The 22,040-nt window shown below is 57.4% G+C and overlaps 1 protein-coding gene and 1 long non-coding RNA gene across 41 annotated transcripts in view; one reads left to right on the top strand and one right to left on the bottom strand.

Annotated features, from left to right (window-relative positions):
- Positions 1–22,040, bottom strand: part of ABLIM3 (actin binding LIM protein family member 3) — a 128,618-nt gene that overhangs the window by 59,257 nt on the left and 47,321 nt on the right. For all 40 annotated transcript variants that reach the window (XR_014839081.1, XR_014839080.1, XR_014839073.1 and 37 more), the window contains 4 exons: positions 20,093–20,205; positions 13,396–13,522; positions 10,593–10,686; positions 5,509–5,596 (listed from right to left, as the gene is read on the bottom strand). Coding sequence is in view for 18 of the 40 variants with exons in the window: in XM_085015036.1 (XP_084871162.1) it covers positions 5,509–5,596; positions 10,593–10,686; positions 13,396–13,522; positions 20,093–20,205 (422 nt within the window). In the remaining 22 variants the exon portion in view is untranslated. The remainder of the gene's footprint in view (positions 1–5,508; positions 5,597–10,592; positions 10,687–13,395; positions 13,523–20,092; positions 20,206–22,040) is intronic.
- Positions 12,559–21,743, top strand: LOC146405829 (uncharacterized). Its single transcript, XR_014839143.1, has 3 exons — positions 12,559–12,701; positions 15,563–15,686; positions 16,049–21,743. It is a non-coding gene; the product is annotated as an uncharacterized LOC146405829 (long non-coding RNA).

The raw sequence follows: 22,040 nt of genomic DNA, 5'->3' as shown, positions 1-22,040 counted from the left end.
CAAGTTTGATCCCTGGCCTTGCTCAGAGGATTAAGAATCTGATGTTTCTGTGCCTGTAGTATAGTCCAGCAGCTATAGCTCTGATTTAACACCTAGCCTGAGAACCTCCATATGTCATGGGTGTGGCCCTAAAAAAAAAAAAAAAAAAAAAAAAAAAAAAAAACCCAAAAACTTGGAGTTCCCATCGTGGCGCAGTGGTTAACGAATCCGACTAGGAACCGTGAGGTTGCGGGTTCGGTCCCTGCCCTTGCTCAGTGGGTTAACGATCCGGCGTTGCGGTGAGCTGTGGTGTAGGTCGCAGACGCGGCTCGGATCCCGTGTTGCTGTGGCTCTGGCGTAGGCTGGCAGCTACAGCTCCGATTCGACCCCTAGCCTGGGAACCTCCATATGCCGTGGGAGCGGCCCAAGAAATGGCAAAAATAAAAAAAAAATTAAAAAATTAAAAAAAAATGGGCAAAAGATCTAAACCCTATTAAAAAATGGGCAAAAGATCTCCAAAGAAGACATACAGATGGCAAAAAGGCACAAGAAAAAATGTTCAACATCACTAATTATTAGAGAAGCACAAATTGAAACTACCATGAGGTACCACCTTATACCAGCCAGAATGGCCATCATCAAAAAGTCCACAAAAAATAAATGCTGCATGGAGTTCCCATCATGGCTCAGCAGTAGCAAACCCAACTAGTATCCATGAGGACGCGGGTTTGATCTCTGGCCCTGCTCAGTAGGTTAAGGATCTGGTATTACTGTGAGCTGTGTGTATGTCACAGATGCAGCTTGGATCTGGCATTGCTGTGGCTGTGGCGTAGGGCAGCAACTGCAGCTCTGATTCCACCCCTGGCCTGGGAACTTCTGTATGCCATGCGTGCAGCCCTAAAAAGACCAAAAACAAAAACACAAGACAAAAACACTGGAGAGGGTGTGGAGAAAAGGGAACCCTATTACATTGTTGGGGGAATGTAAACTGGTTCAACCACTGTGGAAAACAGTATGGAGATTCCTCAGAAAACTAAAAAGAGAATTACCATTTGATCTAGCAGTCCCACTCCTGGGCATCTATCCAGAGAAAACCATGACTCAAAAAGACACATGTACTCCAGTGTTCACTGCAGCACTATATACAATAGCCGAGACATGGAAACAACCTCAGAGTCCATCAACAGAAGAGTGGATAAAGATGTGGTCCATATACACAATGGAATATTACTCAGCCATAAAAAGGAAAGAAATAATGGCATTTGCAGCAGAATGGATGGACCTAGAAATTATCATGGCAAGTGAAATTAGCCAGACAGTGAGACACCCACATCATATGCTATCGCTTACATGTGGAATCTAAAAAAAGGATACCATGAACTTCTTTGCAGAACAGATACAGACTCACAGACTTTGACAACGTTTTGGTTTCCTAAGGAGACAGGTTGGGGGGCGGGGGGAAGGGCTGGGGGGTTGGGAAGGAAACGCTGTGAAGCTGGGTTGTGATGATCGCTGTCCAGCCAGAAATGCAATAAAACCCATCAAGTAACAAAAGTAAGAAATGGAGTGCGCTCCGATGACATGTGGAGCCAGTGACTGAGGGCTGATGCTCCACCGTCCGTCACAACATGGGCCCCCCCGAGCCTCTGTCAACTCAGGGCACCTCTCACAAGGTTCTCGTCGGGGGAAAAGGAGGCCTCGGCCAATATCAGAGGCTTCTCAAGCGGAGCCAGAAAGACACACCTCCTGGTACCAGGAATATGCGTCATCTGAACGGAAACAAAAACGGGATCTGAGGGAGAGTCCGTTACACAAGAGCAGCATTTGCTGCATCATCAGAGAAGCCCTCGGGCTCTGTTCCGGATCTGTACTGATACAGAACTCAAGATTTCACTGTCTCTGGCTGTGGACAGCTCTGAGAATCTGCTAAAGGCTACAGACCCCATCTTCAGTGAAACACACCCAAGCGCAAGATGGGGCAAGCGATTTCAGGGGACTCATCAACCTCAGGAGGCCAGCTATGAACTATCGGCTCAGAATTCTGATAATGCATGGAAAAAATGCCTGCCACAAACCCACCGAGACAGGTGAGCCAGCCTTGGCTCAGGGTCACAGCCTTCCAAAACTTCCTTGTTCTCTGAAAGGAGGCTCTTGGCTCACAGGGTTGTGAGGATAAAATGAGAGATGCTGCAGGAAACTCAGCAACGAGCTTGGCTTGTGGTAGGGACTCCACAAACATCAGCGACGACACTGTCATTGCTGTCAGGACCTGAATTTCTTACAATACTTTCCTTAGCCGCGGATTTGTCCCGGGACTTCACACATGGCCTCCTGCCTGGTGGGTTTTAATTCAATACACACATGACTCGTTTGCAAACACACAGCTGAAACCCTGCATTCCCTGTGTTACGGGCTGTCTCAGGTCCTTGGAGCAGGACTGCCTGTAGTGCAGACAGAAGGTGAGAAAAGTCTGTTTTTCCTTTCTCTTGGGAACAGGCGGATTGAGAACAAGAGTAAAATCTATCTTATGAAGCACTTTTTGATTTAGAAAAACTCCCACCGATCCAGCACTTGTAAGTAACCTTTGCGGGATTTGTAGAAGTTTTGCCCCTAACCTGCAGCATGTGGGCTAATATTCGGCTGCACAGAATCGGTGACCTACTTTCCTGGTGAGGCCCAAATGAAGGCTTTGGACAACGAACAGATTCGAAATCTGGCATCTTTACAACAACAGTTACAAGACTGAATGTACAACAGAACTTGAAACAAATAAAACATGCTTTGTCTCCCGGGGCCCGGAAGTTCTCATCCAGACAGATGTCAGACTCCTCCCAATTAGGGTCCATCAGAAAGCCATCACACAGCAATTAAAACACAAACAAAGTGACCAAAAGACCCTCCCGAGGCTGGCTGCCAGCAACTCCACGTGACCCGCTATGGAAAGGACTAGACGGGGTTTTGAGCTCTGCGGGCTTCCTGGCGCCCTCTCTGATGCGTGCAGGTTACCTTCTGGGGCACTTGGCATCTTTGTGCTCACCCTTCCCTCTATAAACACTCGCCAGGCCCTGGGGGCGGGGGCTGCTCTCTGCGCACTGGCTGTGTGGGCCTGCCTTGGTTTCTCGACCATATATGCTTCCTCTGGGGCTGGGGGTTGGGGGACTGCGCACCTGCTCCTCTCTCTGCCTCCACGCTCTCCCCGCCCCACCTCCCACTCGATGTCAAGATCTTGGCTTGAAACGCCCCTTCTTCAGCAGAGCCTCTCCTGGCCTCGGCTGAGATGAGGAGCCTTGGAACCCACCCGTTATTCCCAAGCTTCCTGTCACAGCACTGGTCACAGCTGGTCACTGCATGTTGGACCTTCTGTTAGATGAAGGCTGGTCTCCTGCTCCGGACAGTAAACGCCACCCAGGAAGCCAGCACCCCTGCTCGTTCATCTCTGAGCATCCAGCATGCGACAGAGAGGCTGGCGCGAGCACGACCTGAGTCTGAATGGATGATTCTCATTTTACAGCAAGAGGAAGAGACCCCTTGGAAGCAGTTACTTCTCAAGGTCGCAGACCACCAGGAGACGTGCTCGTGCTTGGACCCAGGAGCCCTCCTGGCTGCCTCTCCCCCTTCCTAAGCCACGGGGAGGGCAGTTTTCTTGCCATTTCTGGGGTCCATCACCTCGAGTCTCATCACCCCTGCCCGGGAGGGTGTCCGAGACGATGGCCAGCCCAGCTCTCAGTGGAAGCAGAAGCCCCTGGTGGCTGCCAACCGAGACACCCACAGCCCGTGTCAGCACCACTCCAGCAGGATCACTCAGCATCCCACGAGGCGGGTCCTTAAAGGCCCTGCAATTACTCCCACTCCCCCAGGAGCCGGGAGGGGAGCGATGGGGATAATTAGGGAGGAGGGTGACAGCCCTTCTTTATCACCAGGAAAGTCTCCACCTCCTGGAGGCACTTGTGCCGAAGGTTTGATCTGCACTTCATCACGCTCGCTCTGCAGCATCCTGTGAAGTGCTGTCCAAAGCGGGGCTGGCAAGACTCCACCCCGGGGATGTGCGTGCCAGGAGGGCCGGAAACTGGGGGACTTGCTCCGGCTATGTCTCCTGCTGCACTTAATAGGCGTCTGCTACATGAAGGAACGAGGAGCCTCCTGCGGGTCAGGAATGGACAGTACCTCAGTCTTAGAGGGCCTGCTGCTGGCCCCCGGCAGACTGGGCAGCAGAGATGTAGGGAGATTTAAGGGAACCATATCTCCTCACTTGTGCTGGAACATGATGGAGGATAATGTGAGAAAAAGACACTGTGTGTGTGTACACACACACGCACACATATGTATGACTGGGTCGCTCTGCTGTACTGCAGAAACGGACAGAACACTGTAAATCGACTATAATAAAAAATAAAAACCTTATAATAAAGATTCACCTACGGTTGAAAACTCACTGAGCAGTGCAGCCAGGATGCAAAGTGCCCAGTGGGCAAAGCCTAGGATTGGGAATTCAGCAGGAAGGGAGAGAGGTGTTGGCTTCTAGTGACACGGGCATGGGGGCAGTTCTGTCCCCAGGGAGACATTCACCAGGGAAGGGGAGGCAGGAGCACGTAACGAACTTCCAAACCAAGGGCAAGGTCCTGCTTGCGGGTCCACGCAGACCATCTGCTGAGAACACGGGCGCTCCCGGCCTGCAGCCCAGGGGCCTGCGGCAGGAACGACTCCAGGCCCCAGGCACCGAGGGAGCAGTGCTCTCGGAAGGAGGGGGTCGAGTTCTGGCGGGGACCCGAGGAGCAGTGGGGCCTGGGTCTCAGGAGGCCAGACGGGCAGAGCCCTGCCGTGGGGGCCATAAGGCCCCGTCCCCTCTGCACCGGGACCCTCGGGCTCTCAGGCGGTCGCTCCCCTCTCTCTGCACCTCGCTTTCCCGTCTACGCAGTGACGGTTGCTACTTCACAGTCTAGGGCGACTCCTGGGGTCCTTTCACCTCAAACACCATGGGACTGTACAGACAAGTGGCTGTAAGGCCACAGCATCTGACAAGCGGTCACCTCGCCCGCCCCGCCAAGCAGCCGCTGCTCCGGCATCCGCAGCGGATGGCAGGAGCCTCTGCTGAGAAGCTCTGGGCTCCTGGTTCTCAACTCAGGTGGGTTACGCCTCCGAGGGGACAGATGACAGCACTGCGGTATTTTTGGTTGCCACAATAGGAAGGCTACTGGCATCTAGTGGGTAGAGGCCAGGATGCTGCTGAACAAACACCCTGCAGTGCACAGGGCCGTGTCCACACCAGAGAATCGTCTGGCCCCACATGTCAGCAGTGCTGAGGCCGAGAAACCCGGCTCCAGGCAGAGGGGCTTCACGGCACGTGAGAGCCTGGAGGCGCAGAGGGACGGAAGGCAGGTCACAGGTCACGTCCCACCAGCCACAGCGGCAACCTTCCCAAACCGCCCGGAGAGGGCGAGGAGGTACCATCCTGAGGACGCGCCAGAAGCGCAGACGCTGCGGTGGCAGGAGACCTCGCCTCCTTTCCGGCCCGGGGCCAGGCCTGCTTACCCGTGAGGTACATCTCCTCCCCTTCGGTGAACATCTGATGGCAGCGGACACATCTGGCGCAGGTTGGGTGATAGTGCTTCCCTCCGGCCTGCGGAGCGAGGAAGATGACAGCGGAGGTCAGAGCTGGGGGCCTGCGGGGAGCCGGGTGGGTCGCGCACTTCCTCACACCGTCGTGCCGCCGGCGTCCTCGCGGCCCTGAGGCTGGTTGGAGGTCTATTCAGGGGAGCCCAGAACAGTCTAGAAGTTCGCCAGAAGCTCGGCGACCCATACCAGGGGCTCCTGATGGCATCCGAGGGACTCCCTGGGACACCTGCACGTGTGTTCTAGCCGCAGAAGGGCCCTTGGAGGCTGCTGCCCCCCCTTAATTCCAGGGGCAAATGGTCTTACCTTGAGGACCCCTCATTTCCCCAGGAAGGGGCCCTTGCCACCAGTGACAGAGGACATGGCTTCACGTGGTACAGGGACCCAGGGCTGGATAACGCCGGAGCCAACCCCCTGAGTGGCTCTTTTCAAGGAGAAGTATCGGGTTTGGGACAAGGCGTCTTTCACATCCTCCCAAACGTGCTCATCTACCACGTCAGGAACAAGGACAGATGGGAAGCTCGGCGCTTCCACCAGCAGGACATGTGCTCGTCACTGGCAGTGTGGCGAGCCACCCTGGCCTTCCCGTCGCGTCAGCTGGGTCTCCTCGTGCGCAAGGAGCCAACTGGAAGCTACGCTCCACTGTCAGGTGAGCGTGAGTACACGAGGTTTACAGGCATAAAGCCGTGAGAGGGGCAGTGAGGGACATACTTTCAGGGCTCAGGGGACAAATAACAGGACCTACAGTGCCAGGACCTGCTGGGGAGCCTCTACCCCTCAGGCCAGTTCGGTGACTACCGCACAGGGAGCTCGCCCCATGCCCAGGGCACTCCAGTCTGGCTTTGGCGAGCCAGCCCCCCTCCCCATTCCTATTTCAAGTAAGAGTGGCAGTGATTTGCTGCTGTGAATTCCTCTAAAGGGGAAGAGGCAGCTTGGAGAAGGCTGTGACTCGTTCCAGGTCCTACTGGGAGCCACTAGCAACGCTGGAGTTGCACCCAGGAGGGCTGGTCCCTGGTCCAGCGCTCGCCTCCATGCCAACAGCCCTGCCCCTGCAGTCTGGCCAAGTGGACTTGACCCATGAGGGCCCTGCAGGGCAGCTCCAGAACTGCTGTATAGGGGGTGTTGGGCACAGCAAAACTCGGGGGGATAGCGCTCGTTTTGAAGGTATATTTTGTGTAACAGGGCAAGGTGTTTTGGGGGTATTCCTCAGGGAAATTGGTAGATACTGGGGCACTGTTAGAGCCCCCCCCAAGCCATCACTTGGTCTGATGCTAATGGGTTTCTTCCAGTTTTCAAACTGTTACTGAATGATGCTGAAGACTTAGCCCTGAGTCTCTGTAGTGGAGGGAGGGTTGGCACGGGCTTGTCTATTCTGGAGAAACTTGATTTACTCTAAAAATTTAGCAAGAACATGGAAAGGGCAGACTTTTTTTAAAAAGGAAAAAACAAAAATCCCAATTCCTTTTTCAGTCTCGGTTGTTTGCGTGGCTCCCACCGATGACAGAATGTCCCTGTCGCCATCCAAGCAAACTGTGTTCACGCTTTGGAAGGGGCCTGCTCTCTTTCCAAGCGGCGATGTCGTGGGCCCGATCCTCCCATCCGTGACACGGATAATCGTTTTAATTAGCAGTCTCTCCCTACTTTGTGCCGCTTTATCATTTCAATTATAGACCTGTTTTCTAGGATGGCAACAGCACGTTGGCAGAACTGAAGCTGGCATCTTCCTAAATGTCACGCCCCAGCATCCTGCTCCAGCCGGAAGAGGCTTTGGGCCCCGCTCAGCAACCCCGGCTGCGGGTGGTGCAGGAACCACCTGAGGGGCAGGGGAGGGAGGCTGCTGAGCAGCAGGTGCCACAGCATCAGGGAAACCAGGCCCTGAGCCTCCCGCCATTCAGCTCTGTTCTGACCCTCTCCCTGGAGAGCTCAGACCCCAGAGGTGAAGGGTTTAGACCCACAAGACCCCCCCATTTCAATTGAGAGGTAAGTCCTGGCTTGTCCCCTGCATTTCCGAGTGACCCGCTATAAACGGGGGTTCCCATGACCCTCGACTTGGGTTTAATAATTTGCTAGGGTCGCGCACAGAACTCAGGGGAACAGGTGCATTTACCGGTAGATTAGACAAGAATACGCTCAAGGGTGGAGACAGCCAGCCAGACAGAAGAGGCGCAAGGCACGGGGGTGGCGGAGGGGCACAGAGCCCCGCGCCCTCTCCATACCCTGCTCTCCCAGCACCACCACGTGTTGGCCCGCCTGCCAGCTCCGTGAACCCCGAATCCAGGGATGTTTATGGAGACTTCCTTGCCCGGGGAAGGATCCGTCCTTGGCTCACGTTCCAGGCCCCCTCCCCTCCCTGGAGGGTGGGCTTTGGCGAGGCTGAAAAGTTGCAAGCTTCTCATCATGGCTGGTCCTTCCGGTGGCCAGCCCTTGCTCAGGAAGCCACCCGTGGTCACCTCATTAGGACAAAAGCTGCTCCCACTCTCTGAAAAAATCCATGGGACTCAGGCGCTCTGGGTTCGGGATCCAGATGCTCCTGGCGCCTCTGACTTAGGCAGTTAGAAGGTTCAGGGGCTCCGTGCAGGGACCAGGGGCAGAGAGCAATAGACATACCGCTATTTCATACCGACGTGCCTGCTAGGAGCCAAGTAACAGCAGCATTCTCCACGGACACACACAGAGTCGAAGACTCAGGGAAAGTGACTTGTTCAAGGTTTCAGGGTGAGAAGCAGTAAAACGGGAACCTGAGTCTGTTTCACACCCCCTGTGTATTTTCATGACATCCCACGGCCTCAGAGGCCCTGGGTCGCTGACAGCTTGTGGGCATTGGTGTGGAGCCCGGAGCCCTGGGCCTCAGCTCTGTCTGTCCCAGAGATGCTGCACGTGACCTTGGAAAAGCACCGCCTGCCTTTGGGCTCATTCTCCTCATCTGTAAAACGAGGAGGGGAACTGGCTGATGTGCTACAAGTCTCTTCCAGCTCGAAGAAAAAAATCAATATGTCCCAATGCTAATGGAGCCTCCGCCACATGCAATCAATGGAAACCCAGTCGCAGAGCTGCCTGGGAGAGAAGGTCCCTGCAAGGCTTAGTAACAGTGCCACGCGGGGGAAAGACAGCCACCGCAGACGCGGCTCCCCAGCAGCCTGGAGATGCTGGCACACATTCCCTCTGTGGCCCGGGGTGTAGCTGAAATCTCTTCCTTCTCGTGACCTCTCGTGCCAGTGCAGCGCGGAAGCCCCTGACCCAGCAGCCTGCACACCCGAGAGGTGGTTTTCTGAAGGTGGCCTCCGTATGCCCAACTGCTCTGTGGATCCTGCCCAACGCTCTGCTGCCCAGCCTCTGTTCAATACATTTCTGCCCAGGTCGGCGTTCCCCCCCCCCCCGCAACTGCTCCCGTGTGCCACCCCAGGTCTGCAGATGCCAACAGCAGACTTCCTCTCACCCAGGCTGACTCTCTGGGTTCAACTTGCGGCCTCTTCTCCTTCGATGGTTATGCCTACAAGGTGCCCCACGGCTGCAAAGCTGCTGGCATTTTTGTTCCACGGTGTTGCAGACAGGCTGGCCGCCCCTTCCTACAGGGGTCTTGCATCCTTCCTGCGGGGGTCAAGGCCTCCTCTCTGGGAGGAGGTGCAGCTGGAAGCAGGTCACTTCTGCCTGGCCTTTCCACCGTTACAAAATCCTCTCCCTGGAACCGGGCCCTCTGAAATCTGGGGCCAAACTCTCCCTGGGCCCGTTTCATGCCGTTTCTTCCACACTGCACTCTGAATGCTCCCTGGAAATGCCTGATGGTTTATCCACTCTAGGCATGCGTTTGTCTTCTGATTCTCTGCAAAAATCTTTTACACACATGGTCTCATGTTCTCTTTGGTGTAAAACACCCCAGTGGCTTTCCACCATCCTTTCTGTAAAATGCAAACTCCTGAATGGGTCTGCGGAGCTTCCCCTGATGGGCCCTGGACAATCTACCCATTCTCCACTAGCTCCGATGACTAGAATTCAGCCACGGACAGGGCCGAGCTCCTTCTTCCTCTAGCTCTTCACACGGCAGCTTCCTCCTCATCCTCAGAGCCCAGCTGCGATGCATCTTCACCGAGGGTCCTTGCCTGCTTGCTGCGCTCCTGCTGAGCCCAGATGTGGCCGCAGAAGCCTTCTCAGCACAGTGCTGACTCCAGGTAACCATGACCAACGGGCCAGATGTGTCAGGTGTGCTCACAGACCTGACGCAGACTGCCGCACCCCAGCCACCTTCAGCTAAGAAAACCAGGCCTGGAGATAAGGCAGAGGGGCCCACTGAAACCCTGGGCACGAGGGAGCAGCTGAGGCGATGCTGGCACCCAGTTACTTTAGCTCTCAGGCTAGTGTTTTCCATTTGCACCAAACTCTTTCCTGTTTCTGATTCCTCAAGGTGGGTGGTCCCAGAGCACAGAAGGAGCTTCCCAGGCCCACAGGGTGTGTGTGTGTGGGGGGGGGGGCGGACCAGGAAGGCCAGCAGGCAGCAGGCACAGGCAGGGGCTCAGCAAAGGAGCTGCAGGTTGTCTGTCACTGGCAGAGCGAGCCGTGCATCAGAGGCAGAGGAGAGCTGTTGCCATGGTGATGGACCAGCCACAGAAGGGCCCAGGGAGCAGGCTGCTAGACAAGCTGGTTCTTAAATCAGCATATTACCAAAAGCTTAAAAAAGTCGAGGCTTCCATCCTTGAGGCAGGGCTGGGAAGAAAATCATCATTGTCACTCCCCAGTAATCTCTCTGTGTCTGAATCCAGAAAGGCAACGGATATTCCCAGCACGGCATCTTCTGAACAAGGAATAACTGTGTCCGGCTTTTCATGTGGGGGGGACCCAGAGAGGCAAGGTTATCTGGTCATGCAGCAAGCTAAGCCGGGGTAGAGAAAGCAGGGCAGGTGCAGGCTACGGAAAAGGGGGTGTGGGGTGCCGTTCCCTCCCCCAGTGACGACGTTTTGGAGCCAGAGGCCAACGTGCTCAGACGCTTCCCCCGTGCGCGTCCCACTCACCTCCAGGACCCTGCCGCTGATGTATCGGTCGCAAGTCTCGCATTTAATACCAAACTGGGAGTGGTAGTCAGACTCACAGTATGGAACGCCATCCCTGCAAGAGGAAATGCACGCAGAGAGAGCAAGTTAGGGGGTCCGGGCAGGTGTCACGTGGCTCTTCCCGGACCTGCAGCCACCTGTGACTGGGCCAAGATGAGAAGCACTCGGGGAGCCATTACAAACGCAAGCTCCCGGACAACCTCGGACCTATGAAGTCAGACGGTCCCTGGGAGTGGGGCCCTGTGACCTGCATCCCGACGAAGCCCCGAGCGGGCCCGGGAACCACCATCGGTCTGCTGCGGGCCCTGCCCCTCTCCGTCCCACACACTCCCCAGACCTCCTCTTTCCTTTACCCCAAAGGGCTCTTTTAAAAAGTCATTAAAATTGTTTTAAAAAGAGAACTTTCATTTTATCTAGAACAGGTAGGACGTGCCTTGGGTGCACTGCAAAGGCACAAAGGGAAGCGTCTCCACCTTGCTCTCAGCCTCGCCCGCTTCCCCTCCCAGGATGCCCCCAAGGTGGTCCATCTGCACATCCGTAAGGCTCTTGTAAACACTAAGAATCGTCTGATCGTGCTCCTGGATCCGAGCCTCAACACAACCCTAGGGGGCAGGTCTCTTTCTTGGCCCTGTTCTGAGAAATGACAAAACTGACTTGGAGAAGCTGAGTCTCTTGCCGAGGTCACGCTGGCTGGGCTTCTAGATGGGGCACCAACAGCACAGCCAGCGCCTCTGAGCGCCCGCCACTCTGCTGGCAGCAGGATAACGAGCTGGAAGCCTGCTAGGGCCCAAGGCACTCAGGCTGTGCCGGCTTGAGGGCGCTCTGGGCAGACCCTGACTCTCCAAGAGAATCCGGACTGAGGCTCATGGACTCAAGGGCTCCTAGCTGGCCACTGACCAAGCGCACACGCCTCACTTGGCCGGCACGGAGGCGCGCGCCCAACTCCCACTGACGGGGCTTTCGCAGCTCGGGGCCGTGACCTCGGCTCACCTCTGCAGCCTTGGACTTCACCTGTACTGAGCGCCAGCAAACAGGATGGGTGTGGTCTGGCACCTCCCTGCCCCTGCCCAGGCCAGGCATTCTGCTCGCGAGCTTTTCTTTGTTGCATTTTCAAGTCTCATACCCCTTTTAAAAGTCCAGCCCGAATCGACTATCTTCCACAAAGCTCTCACATCGTCCAGCTTCTACTTCTGCCACTTAGAGGAGCCACAGCCCCTCGCGTGGGCCTCTGACACAGACAGGTGTCGCTTGGCCACTATCCACCCACTCTGCCGGCCACGGTACCCCCGGGTTTTCCTGGGACCCTGCTCATCTCTGGCAGTTACAAAGGGCTGCTCTCCGCCCGAGGACTCAGACCCTCCTGGCCAGTGATTGGTCAGGAAGAGGCATGTGACCCGGTGGTGGCCGAATCAGAGGCGGCCGCGGGACTGGTGCTGGGGTTCTTGGAAAAGAGGCCTCTCTCTGCCAGGTCTGCGGAGCTGATCAATGAAAGTCTGGAGCTGCCGATGGTCATTTTTGCTACTAGCTGGGGAGGGCCTGTCTGAGAAGGAATGAAACAGAGGAAGGCAACGCAGGGGAGGAGAGAGACAGCGAGAGTGTGAGAGACAGAGAGAGACGGAGATAGACAGAGACAGAGAGACAGAGACGGAGAGTGAGTGAGACAGAGACTGAGACAGAGAGACAGAGACAGAGAGAGACATGAGAGAGAGAGACAGAGACTCCTCAAGAGCTAATAACATCTCTAACGCTCCTGGCCTTCCCATTTCTAGAGCCAATAAACTCCCACTTTTGCTTCTGCGTTTGAGGGAGTTTGCGGTGGGTTTTCTGTCACTTGTCACTGAAACGGTCTAAAGAGCAGAACTTCCCTCGAGCCCCCCTCGCGCACCCCCTGGAGTCGTACTTTGTACGCACGCGGCTCAGCTCCATCGCTTCCTGACAGCAGAAACCACGGAAGAACAGCTGCGACTTTGCCCGCCCCCGTTTCCCGGCACCGGCCCAGAGAGAGCCACCTGAGAGGGAGCGGCCCCGAAGGGCCACCGCGCGAGGGTCTGCGGCCCTGACTTCGTTTAGGTCCGTGAGTACGCGAATGGGGTCCCAAGGGCCTGCCGGGGGTTGTGAGCTGCCTCGTGCTCAGCGGGGCTGGGCCCTCTCTCTGCATAACGGCGGTCCCAGCATCTTCTACCTCAGGTCATTCAACAACAGTACGAGGGACCACGGGTGGGCGAGGGGCCGAAGGCGGCATGGACTCAACCCAGTCTGGCTGGCTGGCGGGGACAGACCTCAGAGGGGATTCCTGGAGCAAGGTACTCCCCGGGACGCCGTGTCCACGGCTTCTCAGAGGGGGTAGCTAGCTCACGGGGCAGGGAGAGGGTTTACTGTGGCAATTCCAACACACAGTGGGCCTGCTCCTTGGCCATAACAAACGCTCAGTAAGCGGGAGCCAGCAGTCCCGCCGTTACTGAAAAAGGGACAGGGATAAATACGTAACTGCAGACGGTGCTGGCCCTATGAGCAAACGAACAGCGCAGAACGGGGGCCATGGGGCGGGGGTACCCAAGGGGCCGGGAGGAGTCTGGAGCCCGTCTGGGGAGGGCTCTGAGAGCAGGTGGGACCGAGAGGAGCCGCTGAGGCCGAGGACCCGGGGGGCGGCTCAGGGAAGGGGACGTGCTGCCTGCAGCCGGAGGGGGGAGCCGGCGGGATCCGAGGGGGACGATGCTGGAGACCCGGGCAGGGCCACGCGTGGGGCCAGGCGGGGGGGACCCACTTGCTGATGTATTCCCCGGTGAGGATCACGCTGCAGGTCTGGCACTTGAAGCAGCTGACGTGCCACTGCTTGTCCAGCGCCAGGAGCGACTGGCCGTGTTTGATCTCCTCCTTGCACCCGGCGCAGTCTGCGAAGACAAGAGGACACCGCTGAGCACAGCATCCGGGGCCTCGGACCCCGGCCGTCAGCTCACACGAGACGCAGGGAAGCCCCTCCCCGGATGCCAGCTTTTCCACAAGTGCGCCCGCCCTGGCCCTGGCCCCTGTCAAGCCTCTGCCAGGTGAGGGAAAGGCCAACGGACCTCCCATGATTCTTCCAGAAAGTTCCCTGCTGGTCCTCCCGACCAGGGTTCCTCCACTGCTGGCCTCCTCCCAGCTCCTAAACTAAGCCCACGCGACTCCGTGACCTGGGGACCGACCGTGTGAGCGTCCCCTGAAAGCTTGCGAACGTGGAGCACTGCGGGCCACCGGGAGCAACCGGATTTTCCCAAGACCCTCAAGCACAGAGGGTTTGAGACTCCAGGAGCCAAGCTCAGCATCTGGTTTTCTCACCTTCGGGCTCGTCTGCCCAAAGACAAGGACCGTGTCTGTGCCTGGCGTGTTTTGCCGTCACATCTCCTGCCCTGTCGAGCGCCGTGCTGCGCGCGGGCTAAGAACTCCAAGCAGACCTGCTGAATGCGGGGCGTGAGCCGGCCTTGGGGCACCCGGCAAAGGGGAGAATTCGCCACACATGCCCTCCCTCCAACGGGACCGTGTTCCAAACATCTGCATCCCCGAGTGGTGAGGCTCAGAGAGTCTGATGAGACCGTTCCACCTTCCAGAGCAGAACGGTGCCCTCGCTCGCTGCTCCTGTCACCCCGGACTGGACCATGCGCTGGGGCCCAAAGAATGCTGGCCGGGGCGGGGGGCGTCCCCCCGCTGTCCCAGCAGTGTCTGGCTACGCGCAGGAAAGGAGGCGGCATAGGCGCTGGGAAGATGCTGAGAACTCAGGCCGAGCCAACCGGATGTCCCGCTCCGGACGGGGAAAGGGTCACGGGCCAAGTGCACCAGAGGACAGGCCTGCCTCCTGGCATCCGAGGCCCACGCACAGGCGGGAGCAGCGCGGGTGGGAGAGATGCCTGTCCAGCTGGGAGAGGCGGAATCTCACTTCCAGCCGGAGCCAGTCTGGGGGAGGGGACGTGCCCTCAGTCCAGGAAGGGGGTGCACCCCGAGGCGCGGGGAGGGCCAGGCCCTGATGAAGTGTTTGTACAAAGCGGCTCCCACGGCCCCGCCTCCTGGCCAGTCGCCTTTCTACCCTTCGCGCAGGCGGTGGGGGGGGCGAGAAGGTCCCCCACTGCACAGTGCTTCGAGCCCCCGCCTTCAAATGGGGGCTGGGAGAAATGTTTGAGCATTTCTTTCTTTGCCTGTCTTTTCTTCCGGGCTAAGTGCCTCCGTCCGATCGCAGGAACCGCCGTCTTCCAAATATCAGCGTTTAGACAGGGCGGGCGGCCCCTTGCTTTTGTAGACGGACTGGCCCCCGACCTGACTTGCCCGCGCTCAGTACAGAAAAACCCCTGGGCTCAGGCGTCTGGTCCAGGCCACAAATACAGTCCCCATGTCTCCGTGCACCCCTTGATGGGGTTAAGTGACTTCACGGGCTCAGAGCTCCCAGAGCCCCTGGGTCAAACCCCACCAAGGCAGGAACCCACTGCATTCTCAGTGGAAGGGCGCTTTGCTCTGTGTTGCCACTTCCAGGGGTGGGCAGCTCACCCCGTCTCGAGGAAGTCCACTTTGACTTTCCACAGCTAAGATGGTCAGGACTGCCCCCCTCCTTTTTTTTTTTTTTTTTTTTTTTTTTTTTTTTTTTTTATGGCCACACCTGCTGCACATGGAAGTTCCCGGCCAGAGACTGAATCTGAGCCACAGCTGCAGCAACACCGATCCTTTAACCCACTGCACCAGGCGGAGGATCGAACCTGCACCTCCACAGTGACCCAAGCTGCTGCCGTTGGATTCTTAACCCACTGTGTGTGCCACAGCGGGAACTCCACGACTGCCTTCTTTATAGGAGCTGAGGCTTGACTCCGTGACGCCCCCTAGTTCATGCAACGAGGAATCAGCCACCTCTCACCCCACACGACAGTCTCAAATATTCAAGGACAAGCACTCTTTTCCCCTCTACTCCTCAGGCTTCCCACTCCCGTGCCTGGCAAGGCCATCGGCTGGGCAAATTCACCTGCGGATTCCATGAGACAACACACTGTCTATCTGCGCCATACCTGTCCAAAGAGCTGCAGCCTTTCGTGGCCACATGTGAGTCATGCATTCCATCTCTTTAAGTTGCAGTGATGCCTCTGAGATGAACTGACCTCATGAGTTAAAATTTAGGACATGGGCCAAAGTCGCGGTTAGAGGTCGAGCTGAGCGCTTAGGGCGGGCAGAGCGAGGCTGGCTGAGGCAGAATCCCAGCTCCCCAGCTCCGCAGCCGTATGACCCAGGTTCCTAGTGAGGGCCCAGCTCCCTCATCCGAGCATCTTCCTTACAAGCCTGGTTGTGAAGACGAACAGAGGCCAGGCCTGGAAGGACTGCACACGGCGTGAGTGGTAATGACAGCAACCCGGCAAGTGGTTTTTTCATTATCATTCCATGTTTTTTTGTTTTTTTGCCATGTCCAGGGATCAAACCTGTGCCAGAGCAGCGGCCCAAGCCGCTGCAGTGACCTCAGACCCTTACCCCGCTAAGACACCAGGAAAGCCCTGTTTTAACCCACATTCCGGGCATCAACCACGCTCTGATCTGAGGTCAGGAGCAACACTCCTGATGTAGGAAGGCCTGCGATTCCTCCCGAGGGCCCGGGGACACCCGTCCCTGGTGCTTCTTCTCCTCACGTTCAGGGCTGGTCCTCCGGCGCTGGCTTCGGATTTACCGAGACCACCCTCTCCTTCTCCCAAGCCTCACTCCTGACCCCTGGTGGGGCCTCCGGCACCCTCCCCGGGAGCCCAGCGTGGCGAGTCCGCCCCCCAGCTGGGCTCTGCAGAGACAGCTGTCTACTCCATTCCTCAGACATTGCTCATCGCTCTTGATTTCAGAATTACGACCTTCAGCTGGCAGGAACTATGAGCCACCACCTGTTCCTCCGGAATACTTCAGCTGACGGGAGTCTCCAGAGATCCCAGACGGCTACTTTCAGTGGTTTTGTGTGTGTGCGTGTCATTCATTCCACTTAGATCAGCAAAAACAGATGGGTTCATCAGCCACAGCAAGCTCCCTCCCTTGTTTCAGGCCACAGATTCAGGAAGACCGGAGCCCTCCTGTTGGCAAGGCGTGTCTCTGGTACCGAGAGCTGAGGGGGCAGGCTCCAGAGCCGGGCTGTCTGGGCTCACACGCCGGTTCCGTTACCGTTACCTGCGTGACTCTGGGCAAGTCATTTATGACCACTCGCATCCCCTGCCGAGAGGTGGTGTAACGATTAAATGAGGTTCTATGGATAGAAAATGCCGTGCGGAGTCCGACAAAAGCAATGGCCCATCAGTGTTTGTAGGCGGGATCGGGGTGGTTCTGGTGGCACTGCCACTGCTGTGGATTCTTCTCAGCGAGGTCCATGCGGTGTCAGCGGTGGGGATGGTAACGCTGGCGAGAGCCGTGATGCCGCTGGTGCTGAAGACGGGGCTGGGTGGTGATGGTGCTTCTCAGGGAGGACTCACTTCTTCTGCCTGTGCTCAGGAGCACATTCTTCTCTCTTGTCAGTTCCCAAGGATTCTTTTTGTTTGTTTACTTTTTTCCTAGGGCTGCTCCCGCGGCATATGGAGGTTCCCAGGCTAGGGGTCGAATCAGAGCTGTAGCCACTGGTCTACACCAGAGCCACAGCAACACGGGATCCGAGCCGCGTCTGCGACCTACACCACAGCTCACGGCAACGCCGGATCGATGACCCACTGAGCAAGGCCAGGGATGGAACCCGCAACCTCATGGTTCCTAGTCGGATTCGTTAACCACTGCGCCACGACGGGAACTCCCCCAAGGATTCTTGATCTTTCTTTTTTTCTTTCTTTTTAGAGCTGAACCTGTGGCACGTGGAAGTTCCGGGGCTAGGGGTCGAAGTGGAGCTACAGCTGCTGGCCTACGCCGCAGCCCCAGCAATGTGGGATCTGAGCTGCTTCTGTGACCTACGCCACAGTTCACAGCACTGCTGGGTCCCCGACCCACTGAGCGAGGCCAGGGATCAAACCCGCATCCTCATGGACACTAGTTAGATTCGTTTCTGCTGTGCCACAATGGGAACTCCTTCAGGATCTCTTTTGAGTAGACACTCTTCCGGCTTTTCCAGAATGTCTTTCCATTCCAGGGATGAAATTTCACACTCCCGTGGCTCAAAAAGACGGCAGGGTTCTCCTCCTTCCTTTTCCGTCCCCAGGTGTCTTCTTCATCTCGGCATTCCCTCGCATCTGGTTTTAGCTTCTCCATCCTTGGGGACCTCGGCAGACCTTCCAACCTCCCCTTGAGTCAGGAGGCGGCCTTGCATGTGGAGGATGGACAGTGACCATTCTTGGGAGAAAACACCTTCTCCGGGTCCACAAACTGCCCTGCAGCCGTTGGGAGAAACACGAGGAGCCACGGCGCTGCCCGTGTGCTCGCCACTTACCGCCCGGGCTCGCTCCTCCTCCCCGTCTCCACCTCCTGATCTGCAGGAGCCTGGGGGACACTCGGCAGCCTCTGCCCGTGGCCCTGCTCCCACGTGGGCCTCCACGCTCAGCCTGGGGGACACTCGGCAGCCTCTGCCCGTGGCCCTGCTCCCACGCGGGCCTCCACGCTCAGCCTGGGGGACACTCGGCAGCCTCTGCCCGTGGCCCTGCTCCCACGCGGGCCTCCACGCTCAGCCTGGGGGACACTCGGCAGCCTCTGCCCGTGGCCCTGCTCCCACGCGGGCCTCCACGCTCAGCCTGGGGGACACTCGGCAGCCTCTGCCCGTGGCCCTGCTCCCACGCGGGCCTCCACGCTCAGCCTGGGGGACACTCGGCAGCCTCTGCTCGTGGCCCTGCTCCCACGCGGGACTCCACACTCAGCCGAGGACATCTCCCGCCTGTCCCTCATCCCGAAGGCACGCAGTAACACGCGACACAAGCTGGGGGACGTCACAGCAGATTCAGGGATTTGGTTCTCAGTGCTCCTCTGGTCTGCTTTCCCGATTAAATCTCCAAGCCGACAAAACCCCTCATTTCATATTTCCAGGGCATTCTGCACACTATGACGTATGTCAGTTTGAGTCCCGAATACTGAAATATTTGCTTCTCACAAAGCTGGGCAAACGGAGCCACAAGGAGGCTGCGTGACAGGTGTGCATTTCACAGAAGGAGGGCAGCCTCCTGACTGAGGCTGGCCTCTCGCTACAGCCTCACACGTGGTCCTGCTGTGGTCCAGGTGTCTCGGCAGCATCAGCCATGGCGCTGTGGTCCTGCATCCCGGCCTCTCAGCCTTGCTGTAGTTCTGGATGATGCTTTCTCAGAGTTACGAAGGATAACAGTGTGCACGCAACCACCTGAGATGGGACCCTGCTCAGGGCAGCAGACTGTGCCTGAGCCCCCCAAGGACACTGAAGGAGCATCTGGGGCAGCTGTGATTTGCCTGACAGAGAGGAAGGGCGGGAGAGGGAGCTCACCACGCTGATGGGGCCTCTGGAAGCCGAGCCTTGCTGACTTGGGGTGACCCGTGCTCACCCTCCTTGGCCAGACGCAGCCCCGGGCTTCTGGCTCCGCTGGTGGCGTGGCCGAAAGCTCGCGCTCTGCACAGCGATGCTGATGGGCTTCTGTTGATTCTGCCCATGAGGCCTCTGCAAGTGTCATGTAACAAGAAGGGGCGGGAACTGGCTTTCCAGGACCTGGGGGGCTTGGACTGTGTGCCCCCCACGCAGTCAGTGGGCTGGCAGACAAGGGCATCTTGGAACAGTGGCCGAGACATCTTATCAGCAGACACACTCGAACAGAGTGGACATCCCACAGACGAGCTGACTGTTGGGAGGTACACGGTGGACCCTCGGTCCCTCCAGTCCCCAAGCTACGGTTTGGTGACAGAATGTGACCTTCGCGATGGCTTGGCAAGAATGTACACGGTGGTTCTCAGACGTAGGACCAGCAGAGAGTCGTCTAGGAAGCTTGTTAAGATCGGAGACTTCCAGGTCCCGTTCCTAGAGGTCCCGAGTGGACCCAGAAAGCTGTGTCTGTACCCGCGCTGCAGTGGGCAGAGGCCACGGTCCACGGCGGACGCCCTAAGGGACAGAGGCGCAGGCGTGCTGCTCTCTCATAATCCCTCTTCTGTTAAGATACGTCTGCAGATTCGTTTTTAGTGGAGTTTGTCAAAATTGAGAGCCAGTGGTGGCAAACACGCGATCAGCTCTGCTAAGATGCCCTTGAGAATGGGGCTCAGACCAAAGAGAAGCTCAGGAGCCCCGCCGATCCCAGCAGAGCCACCCAAGTGGACAGCACAGGGCCCAGGCCAGCCCTGTTCCTGGCCGGGCAGCCTGTTTTTCTGGCATTTGTGCTCAGGGGAGCTTGGGAGTCTGGGCTGGGTGCCAGCGGGGTCGGGTGTCAGGAGCTCTCCGGGGTGGAAGCCTCCCTGGCTCCCCCTGGGGCCGCAGAGGCGGGTAGGAAGTTGGACCAGGAGGGCCTTGGGAGGGGTGTCCGTGGACAGGGAGGGACCTGGGACTGGAGGGAAGGGGCACTCACGGCTTGGTCCTCGGATCTTGATGGGCTTACTGCTGGTCATGGACTGGGAACACGTCTGGCACAGGCATTCCTTTCCGCTGAAGGTCACCTTGTCTCCAATGGGGAAAGGCTTCCTGCCAGGGGGCAAAGGAGAGATTCGACACCTCCTCTCCAGAAGGTTCTGGGTCCAGAGGTGACTGGACAACACACCTGCCTGAAGATCTCCAGGGGCAGGCACAGGGGACACACAGAACCAGGACATCCCGGGGCTGTTCCCAGGGCCGGGCTGACCTAGGTGCTCACTCGGCTCCGGGGCTGGAACTGCAGAGCCGGCTGCACCACGTACGTGCTTTTGAAACTCCGGGCAAATCATGACACCTCTCTGAGCTCACGCTGCTCTCCTATGCAATGATGAGGCTACAGGGGCTTCCACCGCCTGCGAGGACTTTTTCCCTCCCAACGGGACCTGTCCCTCCAGGTTAGGAAGCACTCATTCAACTCCCCACTCTGCCAAAATGTCCTCCTTTCACCTCCCAAGATATTCAGACCCCCACCAAGACCCTCTCTCTCGCCTCCACTCCTGCAGTTCAAGTTCCGCCACAGCTTGGGGGCTCAAGCTCGGCCTGCCCTGCCTCCCTGCCTCAATGGAAACTGCCAGAACCCTCGGCGCAGCAGAGCCCCGCGCACGGCCGCTGCTGCTCACGCAGTCTGGAGCACCTGTTACTCTGGGCTCCGGAGCACACGGCCCCCCAAGCCTTGGTGACCCCACTGCCCTTAACGTGAACAATGGAGGGAGGGCCAGGGAGAGAGGGGGGCTGTGCTCTCATCACAGCCCGGTTCTCACTTGTGGTCCAAGGACACAGCATGACCTTGGGAGGGCGCCTCATCTCTGAGCAGCTTCACCAAATCTTTTTTTTTTTTTTTTGTCTTTTTGCTATTTCTTGGGCCGCTTCCGCGGCATATGGAGGTTCCCAGGCTAGAGGTCCAATCGGAGCTGTAGCCACCGGCTTACGCCAGAGCCACAGCAACGCGGGATCCAAGCCGCGTCTGCAACCTACACCACAGCTCTCGGCAACGCCGGGTCGTTAACCCACTGAGCAAGGCCAGGGACCGAACCTGCAACCTCATGGTTCCTAGTCGGATTCGTTAACCACTGCGCCACGACGGGAACTCCCTTTTTTTTTTTTTCACCAAATCTTTATACCACACGGACCCTACAAGGCAAATCCCGATGGTTCTGGGATTCCAGGACCCGAGGCCCAGGTTTTAGGGCGGGATGCATGAATCCCGCTGGTGGTTTTCTGTTCTATGCACTGTGGCATTCATCTCCACCAGAAACTCTAACTCGTCACTAACGGATGGTTATTTCGTGGGGAGAAAAGTCAACCTATCAGTCGCTTTCCCAATTAAAAGCGTGTATGCAGATGTCAATCCCGCTTTCCTTTGGACTAGAGCCGTCCATCAAATGTTAACCTGTCTGTGGGGAGCACTGGGGTTTCTGTATTTCTTCGTATTCCTAATGTGGTGCTTGGCAGACAGAGGGCCCTTAACGTACAAGTTAACCAGCGATGTGGATGCTGGGGGCGGAGTTTCCCGTCACCTGTCCGGTGCCTTAAGAGGCTGGACGATGATCAGTACAATGAAAATAATAAAATCTGGTGCCGGTCAATGAGCTAAGGTCTCCGCAGGCGCCCTATCATTTATCTTCACAAAAACTCAGAGGATGGACTGGTTTTGGTGCCCATTTTACTGAGGAAGTTGCGGCGGGAGCGAGGTGGGGTCACTGGCCAGGGTCATGGAGGACCCCATGAACAGGTAACAGGTACCACATGGGGCTCAGGGCGTGAGAGCCTGAGCCAGCTCTGTGGCGTCCAAACTGAGTTCTGAGAGGCGGGGGCACGCGGTGCTTCCCCGGGGGCTTTTAGACGGAAGGAGGAGGTTAGCGTGCGGGCTCAGATCCTTACTCTGC

This window comes from Sus scrofa, chromosome 2 (assembly GCF_054392235.1).
Source record: "Sus scrofa isolate SSC_HxYL_T2T_F1_AM1 chromosome 2, Sscrofa_HxYL_maternal_Yorkshire_Landrace_v2.0, whole genome shotgun sequence".
In the NCBI taxonomy this organism is placed as follows: Eukaryota; Metazoa; Chordata; class Mammalia; order Artiodactyla; family Suidae; genus Sus; species Sus scrofa.
The sequence above is the reverse complement of the archived record's forward strand: the minus strand, read 5'-3'. Positions and strand labels throughout refer to the sequence as shown.